General features: G+C 43.4%; 1 protein-coding gene and 1 long non-coding RNA gene across 3 annotated transcripts in view; one reads left to right on the top strand and one right to left on the bottom strand.

The window, feature by feature from the left end:
* Positions 1-24,792, bottom strand: part of LOC132387011 (uncharacterized) — a 609,870-nt gene that overhangs the window by 159,437 nt on the left and 425,641 nt on the right. The gene's annotated exons all lie outside the window — the stretch shown is intronic.
* gmcl1 (germ cell-less, spermatogenesis associated) overlaps positions 1-24,792 on the top strand; it is a 262,908-nt gene that overhangs the window by 176,115 nt on the left and 62,001 nt on the right. For both annotated transcript variants that reach the window (XM_059959101.1, XM_059959056.1), the window contains 2 exons: positions 5,126-5,195; positions 14,122-14,197. In XM_059959101.1, the coding sequence (XP_059815084.1) occupies positions 5,126-5,195; positions 14,122-14,197 (146 nt within the window). The remainder of the gene's footprint in view (positions 1-5,125; positions 5,196-14,121; positions 14,198-24,792) is intronic.

Here is a 24,792-nt window from a genome sequence, read left to right as displayed (position 1 = left end):
CTGCAGCAACCAAGAGGGCTCTGAGTGTGGGGCAGACCTCGGCCTGGAAGCCAACGTCACTTCCGCCCCGCAAAGAGCAGGAGATGCTGGGAGCGGGCACTTAAGCGCGCGCGGATTGAAACATTAAACAGTTCGACCAGACCCTGATTGACTCAGTGTGTTGCTTTCACTTGTTGTGTACCAGATTGACCACATTGGTGACCCTGACAGTCCAACGGCATTTGGACCCAGCATGAACAACTCGGCTCTGCAGAATGCAGTTTCCCTTAAACTGCCAACCTTCTGGACCACTCAACCCCTGTTCTGGTTCGAGCAAGGAGCGGCCCAGTTCCAGGTCAGGCAAATTGCCTCAGATGCCACCAGGTATTACTATGTGGTGGGTGCCCTCGACCAGGAGACAGCGGGCCGTGTTATCAAATTAATGCATCAACCGCCGGCAACAGACAGGTACAAGGCACTCAAGGCCCTGTTAATCCACACATTTGACCTCTCCTGCCATGAGCAGGCTGTATGGTTACTGCATATGGATGACCTGGGCGACCGCACGCCATTAGCCCTGATGAGCGACATGCTAGCACTGGCAGACGGCCATAAGCCTTGCCTCCTTTTTGAACAGATCTTCTTGGAGCAAATGCCAGAAGACATCCGCCTCCTGCTAACAGATGAAGACTTTAGAGACCCACGTAGGGTGGCTGCCCACGTGGACGCGCTTTGGAGCACCAAACAAAATGGCGGAACCACCATCGAAATTAGTGCAGCGCCATGACCGTAAGCCCAACCCTCCAACACCCCAGCAGCGGAGCACATAACACCCACACCAAGGGACGGCCTTAGTCTTGGTGTTTTTATCATTAAAGGTGGGGTTTCGGAGCCCACCGCTGCCGACCGCCGTGCTCGTTGCAGGGAAACGCCAGGACCAGCCGTCGCTGATGGCTACAGCGGCTAGTCACCGTGATAGCCTCCTCTACGTTTGGGACAAGCACTCCGGGAGTAGATTCCTGGTGGACACGGGGGCGGAAATCAGTGCTCAAGCAGCTCATCAAAGGCCAGTGGAAGACGCTCACTTTTTTCAGCCGGCACCTACAACCCCCCCCCCCCCCCCCCCACCCCCCGGAACTTAAGTACAGCACTTTCGACAGGGAGCTGCAGACCCTGTACCTTACCATCTAGCACTCCAGGTATTTCCTGGAAGGGAGGGAGTTCACGGTCTTCACAGACCACAAGCCCCTCACTTTCGCGTTTGCCTAAGTGTCGGACCCATGGTCGGGCCGCCAGCAACGCAACCTGTTGTACATCTTGGAGTTTACCACCACGATCAAGCACATCTCCGGGAAGAACAACATGGTAGCTGACATGCTGTCACGCACCTCTGTCCGATCAGTGCACTCTCTGTCTCCAGGGGTGGATTATGTGGCATTAGCTAAGGCGCAACGACTAGACGGCGAGATGCAGGCGTACGGAACCGCAGTCTCAGGACTCTGTCTCGAAGACATACCCATTGGGCTCGAAGGTAATGAGCTCCTTTGCAATGTGTCTGCTGGGCAACCTTGGCCCATTGTCCCGACCGCTTGGAGGCGCCGCGATTTCGACTCCTTGCACGGTTTAGCCCATCCTTCCATCTGGGCGACCACCTGGCTGATCACAGACAGTTTTGTGTGGCACGGCCTATGCAAGCAGGTCAGGCCAGGACATGCATGCACTGTCAAATCTCCAAAATCCAGAGGCATGTGAGGGCCCCACTGCAAACCTTCCAGCCGGCGCATAGGAGGTTTGAACATGTCCACGTGGACATCGTCGGCCCACTGCCGTTTTCGAGAGGAGCGAGATACCTGTTCACCATGGTGGACTGGTTCACAAGATGGCCGAAAGCTATCCCACTCACTGACACGGCCACGGAGACATGCGCCAGATCCCTGATTACCACCTGGGTGGCACAGTTCAGACTCCCAGCCCACGTCACTTCAGACGGGTGTGCAGTTCACATTAGCTTTGTGGTCTGCACTGGCACATCTCCTCAGAACCCAGCTCCACCAAACGACTGCTTACTACCCGCAGTCCAACGGCCTGGTGGAACGTTTCCACAGACACTTGAAGTCAGCCCTGATGGCACGCCTCCGAGGGCCAGACTGGGTTGATGAACTCCCCTGGATGCTGCTTGGCATCCATACGGCTCCCATGGAGGACCTGGCCGCATCAACAGCCGAATTTGTTTATGGTGCCCCGCTCACAATTCCAGGTGAGTTTGTGCCAGCACCCCATGGCCAGGAGGACACACCTACAGTGGTCCTAACTAAACTCCGGGAGCAGCTTGGAACACTTGCCCTAGTCCCAACGTCCCATCACGGATCAATACCCTCTTTCGTGCCCAAGGACCTACAATAGAGCAAGTATGTTATCGTTCGTTGGGGTGTGCACAGACCACCCCTGCAGCGACCATACAAAGGCCCCTATAAGGTGGTGCATCATAATGGGACGACCTACATTCTTGACGTCGGCGGTCATGAAGAGACTTTTACCACTGACCTTCTCAAACCGGCACATCTAGACCTTGAAAGTCTGGTTGCAGTGGCACCCCCACGACAACGAGGCCGACCACCTAAAAGAACTGCACCTCCTAGCTCTGGTTCTGGGGGAGTGGGGGGGGGGCACGTGGGCGAGTCCGCAGCCAGCAGCAACCAAGAGGGCTCTGAGTGCGGGGCAGACCTCGGTTTGGAAGCCGACGTCACTTCCGCCCCACAAAGAGCGGTGGATGCTGGGAGCCGGCGCTTAAGCGTGCGCGGATTGAAACAGTAAACAGTTCAACTAGACCCTGCTCGACTCAGCATGTCGCTTTCACTCGTTGTGTATCAGCGCGACCACATTTTCCTTTTAAACAAGCTTCAACAACTGCAAGAAAACTCGTTGTGGCCTGCTCTTCTTGCTGGTTGAGCTGTTGGAATCAATTTTCCAGGTGTCTGTCATGTGCATGTTAGACATTTAAATAATCATTATTATAGTAATTGGTGTGGATTACTGAAGTGTAGATAGAAATAACACTTGAAAGTTGTGGTTTGGTTAGTCATGATAAATACAAAGTTAAAATATTGCTGGATGTCTACTTGACAAACAGAAGTACCAATACCAAGTACCTATAAAAAGTACTCACAAGTCTTCATGTTTTATTGTTTTACAACATTGAATCCCAGTGGATTTAATTTGGCTTTTATGAACTGACAAAACTCTTTTGTGTCAAAATAAAAACACATTTCAATAATTTGGTCAAAATTTATTACTATTATTAAACACAAAATAGTTGATTGCATAATTATTCACCCCTTCAAGTCAATATTCAGTATATGCACCTTTGCCAGCAATTACAGCCTTCAGTTTGTGTGGTTAGGTCTCTATCAGCTTTTCACATCTGGAAACTGCAATTTTTCTCCATTATTCTTTACAAAACTGCTTAAGCTCTATCAGATTGCATGGGGATCATGAGTGAACAGCCCTTTTCAAGTCCAGCCACAATTGGATTGAGATTTGGACTCTGACTTGGCCACTCCCGGACATTAACTTTGTTGTTTTTAAGCCATTCCTGTGTAGCTTTGGCTTTATGCTTGAGGTCATTGTCTTGCTGGAAAACATCTCCCAAGTTGCAGTTTTCTTGCAGACTGCATCAGGTTTTCCTCCAGGATTTTCATGTATTTTGCTGCATTCATTTTACCTTCTACCTTCACAGGCCTTTTAGGGCCTACTGCAGTGAAGCATCCCCACAACATGATGCAGCAACCACCATGTTTCACAGTGGGAATAGTGTGTTTTTGATGATGTGCAGTGTTTACTCTGACAGCTAAAAAGCTCAATTTTGGTTTCATTAGACCATAGGACTTTCTTCCAGTTGACTTTAGTGTCTCCTACATGCATTCTTGCAAACTCTAGCCAAGATTTCATGTGAGGTTTTTTTTTCCCCCCAACAGCGGCTTTCTCTTTGCCATTCTCCCATAAAGCTGTGACGGTGAAACACCTGAGCATCTCAGCCACTGAAATTTGTATCTTCTCCAGATAGGTCCCTTGCTGACATCCTTCACTAGTCCCCTTCTTGCAGTCACTCAGTTTTTGAGGATGGCCTGCTCTAGGCAAATTTACAGCTGTGCCAAATTCTTTACTTTTCCTGAAGATTGCCTTAACTGTACCCCAAGGTACATTCAGTGACTTGGAAATTTTCTTGTATCCATCTCCTGATTTGTACTTTTCAATAAACTTTTCATGGAGTTGCTTGTAGTGTTCTTTTGTCTTCATGGTGCAGTTTTTGCTAGGATACTGACCCACCAGCAGTCAGAATCTCCAGATACAGGTTTATTTTTACTACAATCAATACCTTGATCTCACAGCCAATCTCCATTTAACTAATTATGTGACTTCTAAAGCCAATTGGCTGCACCAGTGATGATTTGGTGTGTCATATTAAAGGGGTGAATACTTACGCAATCGATTATTTTGTATTTTATATTTGTAATTAACTTAGATCACTTTGTAGAGATCTGATTTCACTTTGATACAAAAGTCTTTTCCTGTTAATCAGTGTCAAAAAAGCCAAATTAAATCCATTGATTCAATGTTGTAAAGTAATAAAACATGAAAACTTGCAAGGGGGTTGAATACTTTTTATAGGTATTGTAAAAGTAACCCTAATGCACCTAATGCATTAGGTAACCCTAATGCAAAAGTAACCCTAATGCATTTGACAATGATCGAGGGAATTGTAAGCACAGTTTTTATTTTGGGGTACTTAAAAAATAGTCTTCCTACTGTAAGAGTTGCCAGACACATTCAAAGAGTATCCAAAATATGATTCCATATGGAATTGTTGACAACTTAACCTGATTTTTTTAATGTTAAAAATGAGACAATTTTACCAATTGCTGAACTGAAAGTATTGTGTATGATTTTTGCTGAGCGATCCTGCATTAATATTTCACCATACTGCTTATCAACTGAGTGCATGTTGGTGCTTCAGTGCAGCAAGAACTGGTTTTAAGAACTGCTGTGGAGGGAGTGTAACAGTCCTAATTTTTTCAATCCTGCCTGTCCTAATATTGCTGAGCTGTGAAGTCTTTCCATGAATCTAACAACAAGTTCTGCTTCTCAGACTGGCTTGCCGCCGTATACAAGCAGCAGTGGTTTGCAATGCTGAGGACTGAGCAAGACAATGACCTTGGGTAGGTGGCCTGACTTTTTATCAAATAATGGTGTTACTTATCTTTTAAATCACAATTTTTGTGAAAGCATGGGTTTTCAGTTGTTTGGCCAGGATTCGAAGAGAAAGCCACAACCTTAAAGTAGAACAATTAAACTGTATGAAGCTATTAATTCCACGATCCAGAGGACCTTCTTGGAAGCACCAACTGTATTCTTTGCCATAGAGTTATACAACAACTCTTCTATGCTTTCCAGAGCAAATCCTTTTGGCCCGTGTTTCACCCATATCCCTCTAAGTCAGGGTTCATGAGCTTTTTATGCCATGGACTCTTACCAGTAACCGAGACATCCGTGAACCCCAGATTTGGAACTCCTGCTCTAAACCTTTCCTATCAATCTATCTGTTTGAATGTATTTGAAATATTTTTTAGAATATTGGCAACTCCACAGCCAAGATTCATTTAATTTGAATAGACTCAAAGAGAACCTGACTGACCTAGTGTTTGGTATCAACAACAAAGAATGTACCTAGATTCCTTAAGACTTAATTCATCTTGTATCAGCAAACCTACTCTAAACCCAACCCAATCATGTTGAAGGGTCTCAGCTCGAAAAATCAGCTGTATTCTTTTCCATAGATGCTGCCCGGCCTGCTAACTTCCTCTAGCATTTTGTATGTGTTGCCAATCTCCAAGATTCCAGTTTCTCAATTTCTATCCCCATCTATCCTTCCCTCTCCTAAAGATTTTCTGCAACAGAAGAATGAGTATGATATCAAATGCCACAGACTTCTTTGCTCGATGTGTAGGCTTATGACATTGGGTACTTTGTCCACCTTCATCTCATCACACGATCAAGGGCCTTGGACAAAATTGTCCTGGGCTGCACCTACACAGTGGCACTTTAACACACGTATTCATCTGTTGCCATGATACGATCTCAACAAAGCTTTTTTTTACTACAGTTAGACTTTCTTTCCATTGGAAGAATTTAGGAGATTATTGGTCAAATGCTGGCCCATATTAAATGAGATTATGGCAAATGGGACTAACTTGGATAAGCATCTTAGTCAGCATGGACTAGTTGTGTTGAAGAGCCATACATAGAACGTAGAAATCTACAGCACATTACAGGCCCTTCAGCCCACAATGTTGTGCCAACCATGTAACCTACTCTAGAAATTGCCTTGAATTACCCTTCCACATAGATCTCTATTTTTCTAAGCTCCATGTACCTATCCAGGAGTCTCTTAAAAGACCCTATCGTATCCGCCTCAACCACCGCTGCTGGCAGTGCATTCCACGGATCCACCACTCCTTGTGTGGAAAAACTTACCTCTGACATTCCCTCGGTACCTATTTCCAAGCAGCTTAAAACTATGCCTCCTCATGTTAGTAGTTTCAGCTCTAGAAAAAAGCCCCTGGCTATCCACACAATCAGTGTCCCTCATCATCTAATACACCTCTGTCAGATCACCTCTCATCTTCTGTTGCTCCAAAGAGAAAAGGCCAACTTCACTCAACCTGTTCTCATAAGGTACGCCCTCCAATCCAGGCAACATCCAGAAATATCAGGTTATTTCTTCAGCAGTTTGATCAGGGCACGACTGCACAAGCGCATGGACGTCAGCTAGTGAGAACAGCGAGAAGAGTTTAAAAGGAGACTCCTTATAGAGGGAGACGGAGTAGGAAGGCTTTGGCTCAACAGGACTTCAGAAATAACAGGTCAAGGTGAGGTAGGATGCCAATTTAGAATACAGACAGGAAGTATGTGTGTGAGGCCAGTTTTCTCTGCTCAAAGTCAGACGTGGGAGGTCCAGGAGTCTCCCTGACGGCCACATCTGCACCAGGTGCCAGGTGTGTCGAGCTGTAGCTTCTTAGGGACCATGTTAGGGAACTAGAGATGCAGCTCGATGACCTTTGTCTGGTTAGGGAGAGTGAGGAGGTGATAGAGAGGAGCAATAGGCAGTTAGTCACTTTGGGGCCTTGGGAGACAGATAAGTGGGTAACATTCAGGAGAGGGAAGGACAGGAGTCAGAGGCTAGAGAGCACCCCTGTGGCTATTCCCCTTGACAATAAGTACTCTTATTTGAGTACTGTTGGGGAGGGGGGGATCAGCCTACTTGTGGGAAGCAACAGTGGCTGCGCCTCTGGCACAGAGTCTGGCCCTGTGGCTCAGAAAGGTGGGGAAAAGAAGAAAATGGCATAGTGATAGGGGATTATAGTTAAGGGGTCAAACAGGCAATTCTGTGGATGCAGGAAGGAAATACTGATAGTAGTTTGCCTCAAAGGTGCCAGGGTCCAGGATATTTCTGATCGTGTCCAAGACATCCTGAAGTGGGAAGGAGAACAGCCAGAGGTCATGGTACATATTGGTACCAACAGCAAAAGCAGGAAAAGGGAGGAGGTCCTGAAAGCAGACTACAGAGAGTTAGGAAGGAAATTGAGAAGCAGGATCACAAAGGTAGTAATCTTGGGATTACTGCCTATGCCACGTGACAGTGAGTATAGGAATAGAGGAAGGTGGAGGATAAATGCATGGTTGAGGGATTGGAGCAGGGGACAGGGATTCAGATTTGAGATGATTCAGAGATGGGACCTCTTCTAGGGCAGGAGTGACCTGTAGAAAAAGAACGGTTTGCACTTGAATCCCAGGGGGACCAATATTCTGGCGGGGGGGGGGGGGTTTGCTAAGGCTATTGGGGATAGTTTAAACTAGGATTGCTGGGGGGTGGGAACCAAACTGAAGAGACGGAGGAAGAGGCGGTTGGCTCACAAATAGAGAAATCTTGGAGACAGTGTGAGAGGGAGAATAGACAGGTGATAGAAAAGGGACGCACTCAGACCGATGGTTTGAGATATGACTACTTTAATGCAGGGAGTATTATGAACAAAGCAGATGAGCTTAGAGCATGGATTAGTACTTGGAGCTATGATGTTGTGGCCATTACAGAGACTTGGATGGCTCAGGGACAGGAATGGTTAATTCGGGTGCCAGGCTTTAGAGATTTCAGAAAGGACAGGGAGGGAGGCAAAAGAGGTGGGGGTGTGGCACTGTTGATCAGAGATAGTGTCACGGCTGCAGAAAAGGTGGAAGACACAGAGGGATTGTCTACGGAGTCCCTGTGGGTGGAACTTAGGAACAGGAAGGAGTCAATAAATCTGCTGGTGTTTTTTATAGGCCTCACAATAGTAACAGGGATATCGAACAGCTAGGGAGGCAGATTCTAGAAAGGTGTAATAATAACAGGGTTGTCGTGGTGGAAGACAATTTTAATTTCCCAAATAGCAATTGGCATGTCCCTAGAGTGAGGGGTTTAGATCAGGTAGAGTTTGTATGATGTGTTCAGGAAAGTTTCTTGACACAATATGTAGATAAGCCTACAAGAGGAGAGGCTGTACTTGATCTGGTATTGGGAAATGAACCTGCAGATATCAGATCTCTCAGTGGGAGAGCATTTTGGAGATAGTGATCATAATTCTATTGTCTTTACCATAACATTGGAGTAAGGGAAAATATGAGGCTATCAGGCAGGAACTTGGAAGCATAAATTAGAAACAGATGTTCTCAGGCAAATGTTCAGGAGATATTTGTGTGGAGTTCTGCATAGGTACCTTCCAATGTGACAGGGAAAGCTAGTAGGGTACAGGAACCATGGTGTATAAAGGCTGTTGTAAATCTAGTCAAGTAAAAAAGAAGTGCTGACGAAAAGTTCAAAAAGCTCGTTAATGATAGGGAGCTAGAAGATTATAAGGCTAGCAGGAAGGAGCTCAAGAAAGAAATTAGGAGAGCCAGAAAGGGCCATGAGAAGGCCTTGGTGGACGGGATTAAGGAAAACCCTAAGGCATTCTATAAGTATGTGAAGAGCAAGAGGATAAGACACGAGAGAATAGGACCAATCAAGTGTGACAGTGGAAAAGTGTGTATGGAACCGGAGGAGATAGCAGAGGTACTTAATGAGTACTTTGCTTCAGTATTCACTACGGAACAGGATCTTGGCAATTGTAGGGATGATTTTCAGTGGACTGAAAAACTTGAGCATGTAGATTTTAAGACAGAGGATGTGCAGGAGCTTTTGGAAAGCATCAAGTTGGATAAGTCACCGAGACCAGTCGAGGTGTACCCCAGGCTACTGTGGGAAGTGAGGAGGAGATTGCTGAGCCTCTGGTGATGATCTTTGCATCATCAGTGGGGATGGGAGAGGTTCTGGAGGATTGGAGGGTTGCAGATGTTGTTCCGTTATTTAAGAAAGGGAGTAAAGATAGCCCAGGAAATTAGATCAGTGAGTCTTATTTCAGTTGATAGAGAAGATCTTGAGAGGCAGGATTTATGAACATCTGGAGAGGCATAATATGATTAGGAATAGTCAGCATGGCTTTGTAAAAGGCAGGTCATGCCTTACGAGCCTATTGAATTTTTTGAGGATGCGACTAAACACAATGATGGTAAACGGTAGATATAGTGTATATGGATTTCAGCAAGGCATTTGACAAGGTACCCCATGCAAGGCTTATTGAGAAAGTAAGAAGGCATGGGATCCAAGAGGAAATTGCTTTGTGGATCCAGAACTGGCTTGCCCACAGAAGGCAAAGAGTGGTTGTAGACTGGTCATACTCTGCATGGAGGTCGGTGACCAGTGGTGTGCCTCAGGGATCTGTTCTGGGACCCCTAGTCTTCATGATTTTTATAAATGACTTGGATGAGGAAGTGGAGGGATAGGTTAGTAAATTTGGTGATGACACAAAGGTTAGGGGTGCCATGGATAGTGTGGAGGGTTATCAGAGGTTACAAAGGGACATTGATAGATACAAAACTGGGCTGAGAAGTGGCAGATGAAGTTCAACCCAGAGAAGTGTGAGGTGGTTCATTTTGGTAGGTCAAGTATGATGACAGAATATAGTGTTAATGGTAAGACTCTTGGCAGTGTAGATGATCAGAGGGGTCCATAGGATACTCAGGGCTGCTGCGCAGGTTGACCCTCTGGTTAAGAAAGCATACCATGCATTGGACTTCAACAATCGTGGAATTGACTTTAGGAGCCAAGAAGTAATGTTCCAGCTAAATAGGACCCTGGTCAGACCCCACTTGGAATTCTATGCTCAGTTTTAGTTGCCCCATTACAGGAAGGATGTGGAAACCATAGAAAGGGTGCAGAGAAGATTTACAAGGATGTTGCCTGGATTGGGGAATATGCCTTATGAGAATAGTTTGAATGAACTTGGCCTTTTTTCCTTGGTGCAATGGAGAATGAGAGATGACCTGATAGAGGTATATAAGATGATGAGAGACATTGATCATGTGGATAGTCAGAGGCTTTTTCCCAGGGCTGAAATGGCTAGCATGAGAGGGCACAGTTTTAAGGTGCTTGGAAGTAGGTACCATGGAGATGTCAGGGGTAAGTTTTTTACAGAGAGAGTGGTGAGTGTGTGGAATGGGCTGCTGGCAACGGTGGTGGAGGCGGATATGATAGGGTCTTTTAAGAGACTCCTGGACAGGTACATGGAGCTCAGAAAAATAGAGGGCTATGGGTAACTCTTGGTAATTTCTGAAGTAAGGACATGTTCGGCATAGCTTTGTGGGCCGAAGGGCCTGTACTGTGTTGTAGATTTTCTATGTTTCTATCCTTGTAATTCTTCTCTGCACTCTCTCTATAGTATCCACATCCTTCCTGTAGTGAGGTGACCAGAACTGAACACAGTACTCAAGTGGGGTCTGACCAAGGTCTTATATAGCTGTAACATTACCTAACAGCAAGGAAATGCTCCAAATATGCTTCAAAATGCTCTCTGACTCCAAATAAGAAAATGGTGTCACTTTCTGTGCAAAAATTTATTTTGCTACCTACAGTACATTCACCGTGGTCTTGCTAATCTCTTGCATCAGACTGATGTCTGACCTACAGTATATTGATGGTAGTCATACAGCACAGAAACAGCCCCTTTGGCCCATCTAGCACATGCTGAAACCAATTAAACTGCTTACTGTCATTGACCTGCACTAGGACCATAGTCTTCCAGACCCTAGACTATCCAAACTTCTCTTAAATGTTCTTATCGAGCTTGCATGCACCACTTGTGCAAGCAGGTCATTCCACAGTCTCGCAGCCCCCAGAGTGGAAAAGTTTCCCATCATGTTCCCTTAAACTTTTCACCTTTCAACCTGACCTCATGCTGTCTGATCGCAGTCCCACCTAACCTCAGTGCACAAAGCCTGCTTGCATTTATCCTGTCTATACCTCTCATAATTTTGTATACCTCTATCAATTCTCTTCTCAATCTTCTGTGTTCCAAGAAATAAAGTCCCAACCTGTTCTACTTTTCTTATAACTCAGGTCCTCCAGACCCAGCAACATCCTTGTAAATTTTATCTGTACCCTTTCAACCTTGTTTACATCTTTCCTGTAGGTAGGTGACCAAAATTCCACATAATACTCCAGATTAGGCCTCACCAATGTCTTTAACAACTTCAATGTAACATCTCATCTCCTGTACTCAATACATTGATTTATGAAGTCCAATGTGCTAAAAGCTTTCTTTATGACCTTATCTACATGCGACACCACTTACAACAAATTATGGACCTCGAGTCCCAGATCCCTTTGTTCTACCACACTCCTTATTGCCCTACAGTTTACTGTTAAGACCTATCCTGGTTGTTTCTATCAAAGTGCAAAATCTCGCACTTGTCTGCATTAAATTCCATCTGCCTTTTTTCCAGCTGAATGCAGATCCTTCCGCAAGCCATGATAGTCTTCCTCACTGTCCACTGCACTCCTTGTCTTCCTGTCATCTACAGATTTGTTGATCCAGTTATCTACATTATCATCCAGATCATTGATATAGGTAACAAAGGACCCAGCACAGACATCTGGGGCACACCACTAGTTAGAGAGGCAACCATTTACTACTGTTCTCTCACAAAGCCAGTGTTTAATCCAATTTACTGCCTCATCTTGAATGCTGAGCAACTGAACCTATTTGACCAACCTCCCATGCAGCACCTTATGAAAGTCCATATAGAAACATCCACTGCCTTGCCTTCATCCACTTTCCTGGTGACTTCCATGGAAAGCTCAAGAAGATGGTTTAAACAGGCATGAAGCCATGCTGACTATTCTTAATTAGTGCATGTCTTTCCAAATACCTTCTAACATTTTTCCCACAACTGATGTCAGACTCACTGGCCTATAATTTCCTGGTTTCTATTTAAAATTGTTTTTTAACAACAAACTGCATTTGCAATCGCCTAATTCTTTGGTACCTCTCCTATCACCAAGGTTGATTTAAAAGTCTCTGCTAGGGCCTCGGCAATTTCTACACTTGCCTCCAATAGAGTCTAAGAAACACCTTGTCAGGCCTTGGGGATTTATCCACCCTGATTTGCCTCAAAGTAACATACACATCCTCTGTAAATTGTACAGGGTCCATGAAGTTGATGCTATTTTACCTCACTTCTGTAGACTCTGTTTATCTCCTGAGTAAGCACAAATGCAAATATTTAATTTAAGATATCCCTCATTTGTTTTGGCTCCACATTTGAATTACCAGTCTGGTCTTCCAGAGGACCAATTTTCTCCCTTGCAATCCTTTTGCGCAACATATCTATAGAATACCTTAGGATTTTCCTTCACCTTGTCTGCTTAAGCAAATTCATGCCTTCTTTTAGCCTTACTGATTTCTTTCTGAAGTGTTCTCTTGCATTTCTTGTACTGCATAAGTGTCTCATTTGTTCCTACCTGCCTATACCTGTTATGCACCTCCTTTTTTCTCTTAACCAGGCCCTCAATATTTCTTGCAAACCAAGGTTCCCTACACTTGTTATCTTTACCTTTTGCTCGACAGGCACATGCAAGCTTTATACTCTCAAAGTTTTGCTTTGAAGGCCTCCCACTTACCAAGTGTACCTTTGCCAGAAAACAGCCTGTGCCAATCCATCAAAATCGGCCTTTATTCAGTTTAGTATCTCAACCTGTGGACCAGACATATCTTTTTGCATACTTACTTTAAAACTAATGACATTGTGATCGTTAGATGCAAAGTGGTCCCCTACACAAACTTCTGTTACCTGCCTTGTCTCATTCCCTTGTAGTAGATGCCTAAATCTTTTTCTTTCATTGGGACTAATACGTACTAGTGAAGGAAACTTTCCTGAACACATTTGACAAACTCTATCCCATCTAGTTCTTTTATAGTATGGGATTCCCAGTCTATATGTGGAAAGTTAAAATTACCTATTAAAACAACCTTGTGTTTCTTGCAACAATCTGCGACCTTGCTACAAATTTGTTTCTCTAAGTTCCTAGTCTGTAATAAAGCCCCATTAATGTGGTCATATCTTTATGATTTCTCAGTTCCAGCCATAACACCTCACTAGTCGAGTTCTTTAGTCTGTCCTGTCGGAGCACTGCCATTACATTTTCACCACCCCTCCTCATTTAATCCCTCCTGCTCTGTCAAGTCTAAAACAACGGAACCCCGGAATATTAAGCTGCCACTTCTGCCCCTCCAGCAACCAAGTCTCACTAATGGCTACAATATCATATTTCCAGATATTGATCCATGGCCTGAGCCACCTTTCCTATGGTACTTCTTGCATTGAAATATTGGACGCTAGTTGCACCATGCTCAACCTTTAGATTCCTGACTTTGAGATCTTACCAATATCTGCCTCCACAACCTCTCCACAAACTGTTCTGGCACTCTGGTTCCCATTCCCCTCAACTCTAGTTGTGCTAATGTCCTGTTTCAGCCTGGTGACTGACCTACCGTATATACACTGTAGTCTTGCTAATGTCCAACTTCAGCCCAGTGTCTGACCAGCAGTATATTCATCATAGTCTTGCTAATGTCCTGCTTCAGCCCATTTCTGGCTGTTTCACATTTTAACAATGTGCAACATTTAGCATTATAAAGAGATTTTAAATAGAGTTTGATCTGGTCCCTCTAGGCCAAGGGAAATAAACAAGGAAGTGTTTGAAATGCACAGCATGCGATGCGGAAGAAAACTGGCCAAAGATGGTGATGTAAGTACGAAGGATGAAGAATTTCTCATGTCCCCCCTTGACCTAAAGTATTTGCTACTAATACCTTTGTATTTAAATATACCACATTGATCACTGTGATATATTTTTAAAAAATTGAACAAACTTTATCTTTTTGTGTAAGAAAGAAACACCAAGAAATCCTTCAGAATTAATATCATTAAACAATTGTACTGCACAGTACTCGCTGCACCTTATGTTTCACCTTCTAAAATTTGGTTCCATTGACTTTCTGTTGAGTTGAATGTACAGTTGTTATTGTTAGTACTCTTAATCAGATTAGATTTGATAAAGTGAAAATGTGTTTCACTGACTTTCTAGGATTCTTTGATGAAGTCCCAGAGAGGGTTGACTAAGCACAGTTACGTTTTTGTCTCTAGTTTTGAGGGTTTTAGTATCAATGTGAAAAGTGCAGGCTCTTTCAGAGTGGAAGCAGATGTCTGACAAGCCTGATAGGTAGTTTTGTCATGTGTTTCTTTCAGCATTTATGCAGGACTTATACACTCTCGTTTCATAGATCCATAGAATTATACAGATAGAAACAGGAACCATTTCCGCATTTTGTCCATACCAATTGAGATGCCTACATTTGGCACATATTCTGCCAAACATTTCCTTTCAATGTACCTGCCTAAACATTTTAAAAAATATATTTGTATTCACCTCTACCATTGCCTCTTGACAGCTCTATGTGAAAAATTTGCCTTGTCAGATCCTTACCAAAATTTTTCCCCTCACCTTAAACTTATGCCCTCTAGTTTTAGACTTCTTCTCCTGGGGGAAAAAGTCTGTAACTATCTGCTGCATCTATGCCTTTCATAATTTTATATGCCTCTATAAGGTGTTACCCCTCAGTTTCCTAAACTCCAGTGAAAACAGTAACAGTATAATTCAAGCCCTGCAGTACTGTTAACATCCTTGTAATTTTTTTTCCCACCCCTTTCTTCTTTCCTATAGCTAGGTGACCAAATTACACACAATGCTCCATGTGTGGCATCTCAAATGTTTTACACAATTGTAACAGACATCTCAACCCTTATTCAGCACCCTTTTTAACTGTGCAACTGCTTTCAAGTAATGATGTAAACCAAGGTCTTTTATTTACAATAGTAAAATAACGAGGGGGGAAAGCTTCTTATTGTGTGTTGTCATGGCACCATTTGCTCAGTACTGCACTAGGTTATGCTGGTTGAGACTCAGAATCAGGTTTAATATCACTACATAAGAACATAAGAAGTAGGAGCAGGAGTAAGCCATCTGGCCTGTCAAGCCTGCTCTGCCATTCAATAAGATCATGGCTGATCTGGCCATGGACTCATCTCCACCTATCTGCCTTTTCACCATAACTCTTAATTCCCCTACTATACAAAAATCTAACCAACCTTGTCTTAAATATATTTACTGAGGTAGCCTGCACTGCTTCATTGGGCAGAGAGTTCCACAGATTCACCACTCTCTGGGAAAAGCAGTTCCTCCTCATCTCCATCCTAAATCTACTGCCCCAAATCTTGATGCTATGTCCCCTAGTTCCAGTCTCACCTAACACTGGAAGCAATGTTCCTTCCTCTATCTTATCCATCCCTTTCATAATTTTATATGTTTCTGTAAGATCTGATCTCATTATTCTGAATTCCAGCGAGTACAGTCCCAGGCGACTCAACCTCTCCTCATAGTCTAACCCCCTTCATCTCTGGAATCAACCTGGTGAACCTCCTCTGCACCGCCTCCAAAGCCAGTATAGCATCCTTTGAGTAAGGAGCCCAGAACTGCAGGCAGTACTCCAGGTGTGCCTCACCAGTATCCCTGCTCTTAAATTCAATCCCTCTAGCAATGAAGGTCAACATTCCATTTGCCTTCTTGATAGCCTGCTGCACTTGTAAACCAACATTTTGTTTACAGTGTGTGTCTTCAAGATGAGGTAGTAAATTGGATAAAGCATTGGCTTTGAGGGAGAAGCCAGAGAGCGGTAATAATTGATTGCCTCTCTGACTTGTGGTGTGCTGTAGGGATTGGTGCTGAGTCCTTTGTTATTTGTCACCTACATCAGTGATCTCGATAATAATATGGTTAACTGGATCAGCAAATTTGTGGACAACAGCAAGGCTGTTTAATGTCATTTCCAGTACATGTACAAGGGGAGTGAAAAAAATTGTTACTCCAGATCTGATGCAGCACAAAAAAATGACAAAGAATGTAATTTAAAAAAACACAATAAGTATAAATACTTAAGCTAGCTTATATACTGTGGGGAGGATGAGCAACCTGCCCATAGCACCATGGAGTGGGGGGCCATTCCAGAGGGGGGAGTCAATAGAAATGTTGTAGTAATAGGGGACAGTATCGTCAGGGGGATAGATAGGGTTCTCTGCAACTGAGAGCGAGAGTCCTGAAGGCTATGTTGCCTGCCTGGTGCCAGGGTTAAGGACATCTCTTCTGGGCTGGAGAGAAACTTGCAGTGGGAGGGCGAGGATCCAGTTGTCTTAGTACACGTTGGTACTAATGACATAGATAGGACAAGGAAGAAGGTTCTGTTACAGGAATATGAGCAGCTAGGGGTCAAATTAAAAAACAGAACCTCAAGGGTAATAATCTCTGGATTATTACCTGAGCCACAAGCAAATTTGGCTAGGTTAAATAAAATTAGGGAGTTAAATGCGTGGCTCAAAGACTGGTGTGGGAGAAGTGGGTTTTGCTTCTTGGGACACTGGCAGCATTACTGGGACAGGAGAGAACTGTTCCGGAGGGCCGGGCTTCACCTGAACCGGGCTGGGGTTAGTGTCCTGGCAAATCATATAACTAGGGCTGCAGAGAGGTCTTTAAACTAACTAGTCGGGGGGAGGATTCTAGAAAGCAAATAATTAAAAAAGCAATGGAGAAGGTAATGGATGTAGGTAAAAGTGGAGGAATAAAAAGACAGTGTGTGTCAGGAGGGGAAAGAATGTACAGAGATAAGCGTAAAGTTGTACAAAAGGAAAAGGTAGGAAATAAGTGTCAAACATATTTGAAAGTCCTTTATTTGAACGCACGTAGTATTAGGAATAAAATTGATGAGTTGACGGTACAAATAATTACGTCTGGTTATGATATTGTGGCAATTACGGAAACATGGCTGCAGGGTGACCAGGACTGGGAATTAAACATACAAGGGTATTCGACAATTAGGAGAGACAGGCAAGAAGGAAAAGGAGGTGGGGTGGCTATGTTAATAAAGCAAGAAATCACTGCAATAAAGTGAAATGATATTGGCTCAAAGGATCAGGATAACGAAACAATTTGGGTAGAAATAAGAAATAGTAAAGGGAAAAAAGCAGTGGTGGGAGTAGTCTATAGGCCTCCAAACAGCTGTAACTCAGTTGGTCGGAGCATAAATCAGGAAATAGTTGGGGCTTGTAATAAGGGAACAGCTATAATTATGGGGGATTTTAACTTTCATATTGACTGGACTAATCAAGTCGGACACGGCAGACTTGAAGAAGAGTTTATTGAGTGTATGCGGGATGGGTTCCTTGAACAATACGTTACTGAGCCGACAAGGGGGCAAGCAGTCTTAGATCTGGTCCTGTGTAATGAGACAGGACTAATAAAAAAGGTCCTAGTAAAGGATCCCCTTGGAATGAGTGACCATAACATGGTCGAATTCCATATTCAATTAGAGGATGAGAGGGTTGGATCTCAAACAAGCGTACTGAGCTTAAATAAAGGAGACTATGATGGTATGAGAGCGGAATTGCTTAAGATGGATTGGGAAAATAGATTAAAGGGTAGATCGGTTCTTGATCAGTGGTATATATTTAAGGAGTTATTTTACAACTATCAAGAAAAATATATTCCACTGAAGAAAAAAGGGTGTAAAAGAAAAGATAGTTATCCGTGGCTAAGTAAAGAAATAAAGCAAAGTATACGACTAAAAAGTTATATAAGGTAGCTAAATCTAGTGGGAAGATTGAAGATCGAGAAGCTTTTAAAGATCAGCAGCAAATAACAAAAAGATTGATTAAGAAGGGGAAGATAGATTATGAAAGTAAATTGGCGAAAAACATAAAAGCAGATAGTAAGAGTTTTTATAGTTACATAAAAAGAAAAAGGTGGCTAAAGTAAATGTTGGTCCCCTAGAAGATGAGACCAGGAAATTAATGGTAGGGGACGTGGAGATGGCGGAAACACTGAACAAATATTTTGTATCAGTTTTTACAGTAGAGGACACTCAAAATATCCCAACACTGGATAAACAGGGGGCTTTAGGGGGAGAGAAGCTAACTACGATTCAAATCACCAAGGAAATGGTACTTGATAAATTAATGGGACTGAAGGTGGATAAATCCCCCGGACTAGATAGCTTGCCTCCTAGGGTCTTAAGGGAAGTGATCTTCTTGAATTTTTTTCAATAATGGTGAATAATTTAATTTATATAAATTCTTTATATCATTATCAACTCTTATACCTAGATATTTTATACCATTTATCGGCCATCTAAATTGAGTTATTAGTCGATATTGACTATAATCTCCTTTACTAAGGGGTAGAATTTCATTTTTATCCCAATTAATTTCGTAGCCTGATATTTTCCCATATTCTTCCAATCTAGAAGATAATTTACGCAGCGAATACAATGGGTTTGTTAAATAAAGCAAAACATCATCAGCAAATAAATTAATCTTATATTCTTCCTGGTTAACTCTGAAATCTATAATATCTAGGTCCGTTCTAATTAATTCAGCTAATGCTTCTATCGCCAACACAAATAAAGCAGGTGATAATGGACAACCTTGTCTAGTTGACCGTGTTAACTGAAATGATGTTGAAATTTGACCATTTGTCACTACTTTAGCTTTGGGATTAGTATTTGTTTTAATCCATTTTATGAAAGATACTCCTAATCCATATTTTTCCAATACCTTAAATAAAAAATCCCATTCCAATCTATCAAATGCTTTTTCTGCATCTAAGGCAACTGCCACACTCATTTCCTTCCTCTTTTGTGCCAAATGAATTATGCTAAGTAACCGAGTTACATTATCTGCTGATTGTCTATTTTTGATAAATCCTGTTTGATCCATATGTATTAATTTTGGTAAGTATTTAGATAATCTATTAGATAAAAGTTTTTCTATTATTTTATAGTCTGTATTCAACAAAGAAATAGGTCTATATGATGTTGGTTTTAAAAGATCTCTATCTTTTTTTGGCAATACTATTAAAATAGCTGTCGAAAAAGATTCTGGAAGTTTCCGCTTGGTATATTAACTCCATAAAAGGAAGAATTAGTAAATCTTTAAACATTTTATAAAATTAGGGCAGGAAACCATCTTCTCCTGGGGATTTATTACTCTGAAGTGATCCTAGAGCTTCTTCGACCTCTTTTAATGTAAAAGGCATATCTAATCCTTCTGTTCTTCCGAATTCAATTTTGGAAGATGTGACTCTTAAGGGACTGTATCTGTGCCATTCTTCTCTGTGACTCCAGGAATCATACCTGTGTTGTACAGCTCTGTGACTCTACAGACTGTATCTGTACAATTCTGCTCTGTGATTCCACAGACTGTATCTGTGCCTTTCGGCTCTGTGAATCTACGGACTGTGCTATATTCCTCTGTAACTCTACGGAGGGTATTTGTGCCATTCTGCTCTGTGACTCTATGGACTGTATCTGTGCTGAATGGCTCCATGCCTCTAAGGGACTGAATCTGTGCTATTCCGTTCTGTGAATCCAAGGGACTGTATCTGTGCCATCCTTTTCTGATACTCCAGGGGGCTGTATCTATGCTGTCTGGCTCTGTGAGTCTAAAGGCTTGTATCTGTGCTGTATGGCTCTGTGATTGGGACTGTAACTGTGTTGTAATGCACTTTTGCTCTCAGAGACTACCTGTGCCAATCTGCACAGATTCCAGGTGGTTATATCTGTCTGTATGACTCTGTGACTCTTTAGGACTGTATCTCTCCTATTCTGCTTTGTGGCTCTCAGGGTCTGTATCTGTGGTGTACGGCTCTGTGACTCCAAGGGACTATATAATGACCATAAGACATTGGAGCAGGATTAGGCTATTCAGTTCATTGAGTCTGCTTCGCCATTCTATCATGGCTGATCCTGGATCTCACTCAACACTGTACGCCTGCCTTCTCACCATATCCTCTGATGTCCTGACCAATCAAGAAAATATCAAATTCCACCTTAAATATACCCATGGACTGGGTCTCCACCACAGTCTGTGGCAGAGCATTCCAGAGATTCACTACTTTCTGGCTAAAAAAATTCCTCCTTAACTCTGTTTTAAAAGGTTGCTCCTCAATTTTGAGGCTGTGCCCTCTAGTTCTGGATACCCTCACCATAGGAAGCATCCTCTCCACATCCACCCTATCTAGTCCTTTCAACATTCGGTAGATTTCAATGAGATTCCAATTCTCCCCCCAGTTTTCGTCTCAATTTCAATGACTACAAGTCCAAAGCTGCCAAATGCTCCTCATATGTTAACCCCTTCATTCCTAGAATCATCCACGTGATCCTCCTCTGGACTCTCCAATGATAACACATCCTTTCTGAGATATGGGGCCTAAAACTTGCTTTATGGATCCAGAACTGGCTTGCCCACAGAAGGCAAAGAGTGGTTATAGATGGGTCATATTCTGCATGGAGTTTGGTCACCAGTAGAGTGCCTCAGGGATCTGTTCTGGGACCTTTACTCTTCGTGATTTTTATAAGTGACTTGGATGAGGAAGTGGAGGGATGGGTTGGTAAAGTTTTGCTGATGACATAAAGGTTGGAGGTGTTGTGGATAGTGTGGAAGGCTGTCAGAGGTTACAGCAGGACATTGATAGGATGCAAAACTGGGCTGAGAAGTGGCAGACGGAGTTCAACCCAGATAAGTGTGAGGTGGTTCATTTTGGTAGGTCAAATATGATGACAGAATATAGTATTAATGGTAAGACACTTGGCAGTGTGGAAGATCAGAGGGATCTTGGGGTCTGAGTCCATAGGACGCTCAAAGCAGCTGCTCAGGTTGACTCTGTGGTTAAGAAGGCATATGGTGTATTGGCCTTCATCAATCATGGAATTGAATTTAGGAGCTGAGAGGTAATGTTGCAGCTATATAGGACCCTCATCAGACCCCACTTGGAGTATTGTGCTCAGTTCTGGTCACCTCAGTACAGGAAGGATAAGGAAGCCATAGAAAGGGTGTAGAGGAGATTTACAAGGATGTCGCCTGGATTGGGGAGCATGCCTTATGAGAATAGGTTGAGTGAACTCAGCCTTTGCTCCTTGGAGCGAAGGAAGATGAGAGATGACCTGATAGAGGTGTACAAGATGAGGAGAGGCATTGATCGTGTGGATAGTCAGAGGCTTTTTCCCAGGGCTGAACTGGTTGCCACAAGAGGACACAGGTTTAAGGTGCTGGGGAGTAGGTACAGAGGAGATGTCAGGGCTAAGTTTTTTTACTCAGAGAGTGGTGAGTGTGTGGAATGGGCTGCCAGCAACAGTGGTGGAGGCAGATAAGATAGGGTCTTTTAAGAGACTTTTAGATAGGTACATGGAGCTTAGTAAAATTGAGGGCTATAGGTAAGCCTAGTAATTTCTAAGGTAGGAACGTGTTCGGCACAACTTTGTGGGCCGAAGGGCCTGTATTGTGCTATAGGTTTTCTATTTTTCTATGTTTCTACTTCTTAGATGGGACATTTCTATGCTGCACATTGAGAACTATTCCTAGAAACTTCAACCACCTCTGCTCAGCCATCATCCCCACCAGTACCCTCCTCCAATCCACCTGGGCACGCTCCTCTGTCATGCCTCTGTAATTCCCTTTATTCCATTGTGAATCTGATAAATCTGACTCATGCTTCTCCCTCTAAATTGCAGCTTAAATTCAGTCATATTGTAATCACTGTCACTTCAGGGTTCCTTAATATTAAGCTCCCTAATATGATCTGGGTTATTACACAACACCCAATCTAAGATACCCCTGAGTAGGCTTATGAACATGCTGCTCTAAAAAGCCATCTCATAGCATTCAACAAATTCCCTCTCTTGCAATCCCACACTAACCTGATTTTCCCGATCCTCTTGCGTATTGAAGTGGCCCTATTACAATGTGTCATTACCCTTATTACATGCTTTTTCCAGCTCCCTTTTCAATCTCAACCCCACATTTTGGCCACTAATCAGAGGCCTATATATGATTCCCATAATGTTTTTTTTAATCCTTGCAGTTTCTTAACTGCACCTACAGAGATTCAACATTCTCTGACCCTGTGTCACCTCTTTCTAAAAATATAATTTCTTCTCTTACCAACAGCACCACCTATGCCTTCCTGCCTGTCCTTTCGATACAAAGCATATCCTTTAATACTAAGCTCCCATCTATGGCCTACTTTCAGCCACACCGCAGTGATGCCCACAACATCATACCCACCAATCTGTAATTACATCATGAGTTCATCCATCTTCTTCTGAATGCTATGCACATTTAACTACAGCACCTTCAGTTCTGCATTCTTCACCCTTTCGAATTTTGCCTCCATTGTACAATTTAACACTTTGCTCTGTCTGCATTTGTACCTGAACATTGACTTATCATTCCTTACATTCATGTCACATTCATCATCTACTTGTAAACCTACTGGCTCATCCTCAGCTCTATCATACTGGTTCTCATCCCCTGCCAGATTAGTTTAAACCGCTCCCAACAGCTCTGGTAAACCTGCTCGCAAGAATATTGGTCCCCCTTGGATTCAAGTGCAACCAGTCCTTTTTGTACAGATCCCACCTGACCCAGAAATCTGAACCCCTGCCCCCTACTCCAATTCTTCAGCCACACATTTATTTGCCACCTTATTCTATCCTGTCCTCATTGTCACCTAGCACAGGCAGCAGTCCCAAGATTACCTTGATGTCCTGCTTCTCAGCTTTCTTGGCTTACGCAGTCCTTAACTTCCCTTGTCAGCCACAGTTGCCTCCCCTGCCATTTGAGAACTCTTCTTCTGTGGGATATATCTATCCTGCACCAAGGTGAAATGGCTAACATGAGGTATAGTTTTAAGGTGCTTGGAGGTAGATACAGAGGGGATGCCAGGGTTAACTTTTTCACACAGAGAGTGGTGGGAGCATGGAATACATTTCCAGTGATGGTGGTGGAGGCAGATACATCAGGGTCTTTTAAGAGACTCTGTACGTGGAGCTTAGAAAAATAGAGGGCTGCACGGTAAGGTAATTCTAATCAGTTTCTAGAGTAGGTTACATAGTTGGCACAACATTGTGGGCCGAAGGGTTTGTAATGTACTGTAGATTTTTATGTTATTTCCTAACTCACTGTATTTTTTTTCAGGACCACATCCTTTTTTCTACCCATGTCGTTGGTACTAATTTGTACCATGATTTCTGGCTACTCACCCTCCCTTTTCAGGATATTGTGGACATATTCAGAAAATCGTGGACCCTACCCCGGGGGGCAAACTACCATCCATGTTTCCTTTTCATATCCACAGCATCGCCCATATGTCCATCTAACATCCCCTATTACTACTGCCATCCTCTTCAGTTCCCTACCCTTCAGAGCCACAGGGCTAGACTCAGTGCCGGAGGCACAGCCACTGTTGCTTCCCCCAGATAAGTTTCTTCTCCCAACAGTACTCAAAATGGAGTACTTATTGTTTATCGGGACGGCTGCAGGTGTGCTCTCCATTATCTGGCATTCACCCTTCCCTCTCCTGACAGTCACTCATTTATCTGTTTCCTGTAGCCTTGGGGTGACTACCTCCCTGTAGTTCCTATTACTGCTTCAGTTTCCCTAACAAGCTGAAGGTCATCGAGGTGCATCTCCAGTCTCTAAGAAGCTGCATCTCGATGCACTTGGTGTAGATGTGGCCACTGGGGAGGCTGGAAGTCTCCTACAAATCCCACATCAGACACCCAGAACAGAATGCTGGACCTGTAGTCATACCCCCTATTCTCTCAAGAGTTATTTAAGAAATAAACAATGAGCTTATCCACTTACCTTGCCTCCACCTGTTCTCACCAAAGCCCTGTTGAGCCAAAGCCTTAGTACTCTGACGATTACCACTCCACTAGGCAGTACCTCTCTTTTATAGACTCTGGGTTTGTAAAGCTCTTCACTGGACCTGCATGAAAATGCTTCTGTTGTGTCTGCCCAGTACTTCAATCTACAATGCTGCCCTTCTCTGCGGCTCTAATGGATTGTATCTTGCCAACACACACAATGGTGTGACCTCCTATATATTGGTGAAACTGGATGTAGATTGGGAGACTGCTTCGCTGAGCACCAATGCTCTGTCTGCTAGAAGAAGCGAGAGCTCCCAGTGGCCATCCATTTTAATTCCTCTTCCCATTCCCATTCTAATATGTCAATCCATGACCTCCTTTACTGTTGTGATGAGGCCACACTCCAATTGGAGGAACATCACCTAATATTTCATGTGGATATTCTCCAACCTGATGGCCAGAACATCGATTTCTTGAACATCTGGTCATGGCCCCCCTCCCCTCCATCACCATTTCCCATCTTTTCCCTTTCCCACCTTATCTCCTTGCCTGCCCATTGCCTCCTTCTGGTGCTTCTTCCCATTTTCTT

This window comes from Hypanus sabinus, chromosome 1, assembly GCF_030144855.1.
Source record: "Hypanus sabinus isolate sHypSab1 chromosome 1, sHypSab1.hap1, whole genome shotgun sequence".
NCBI lineage: Eukaryota > Metazoa > Chordata > Chondrichthyes > Myliobatiformes > Dasyatidae > Hypanus > Hypanus sabinus.
The sequence above is the reverse complement of the archived record's forward strand: the minus strand, read 5'-3'. Positions and strand labels throughout refer to the sequence as shown.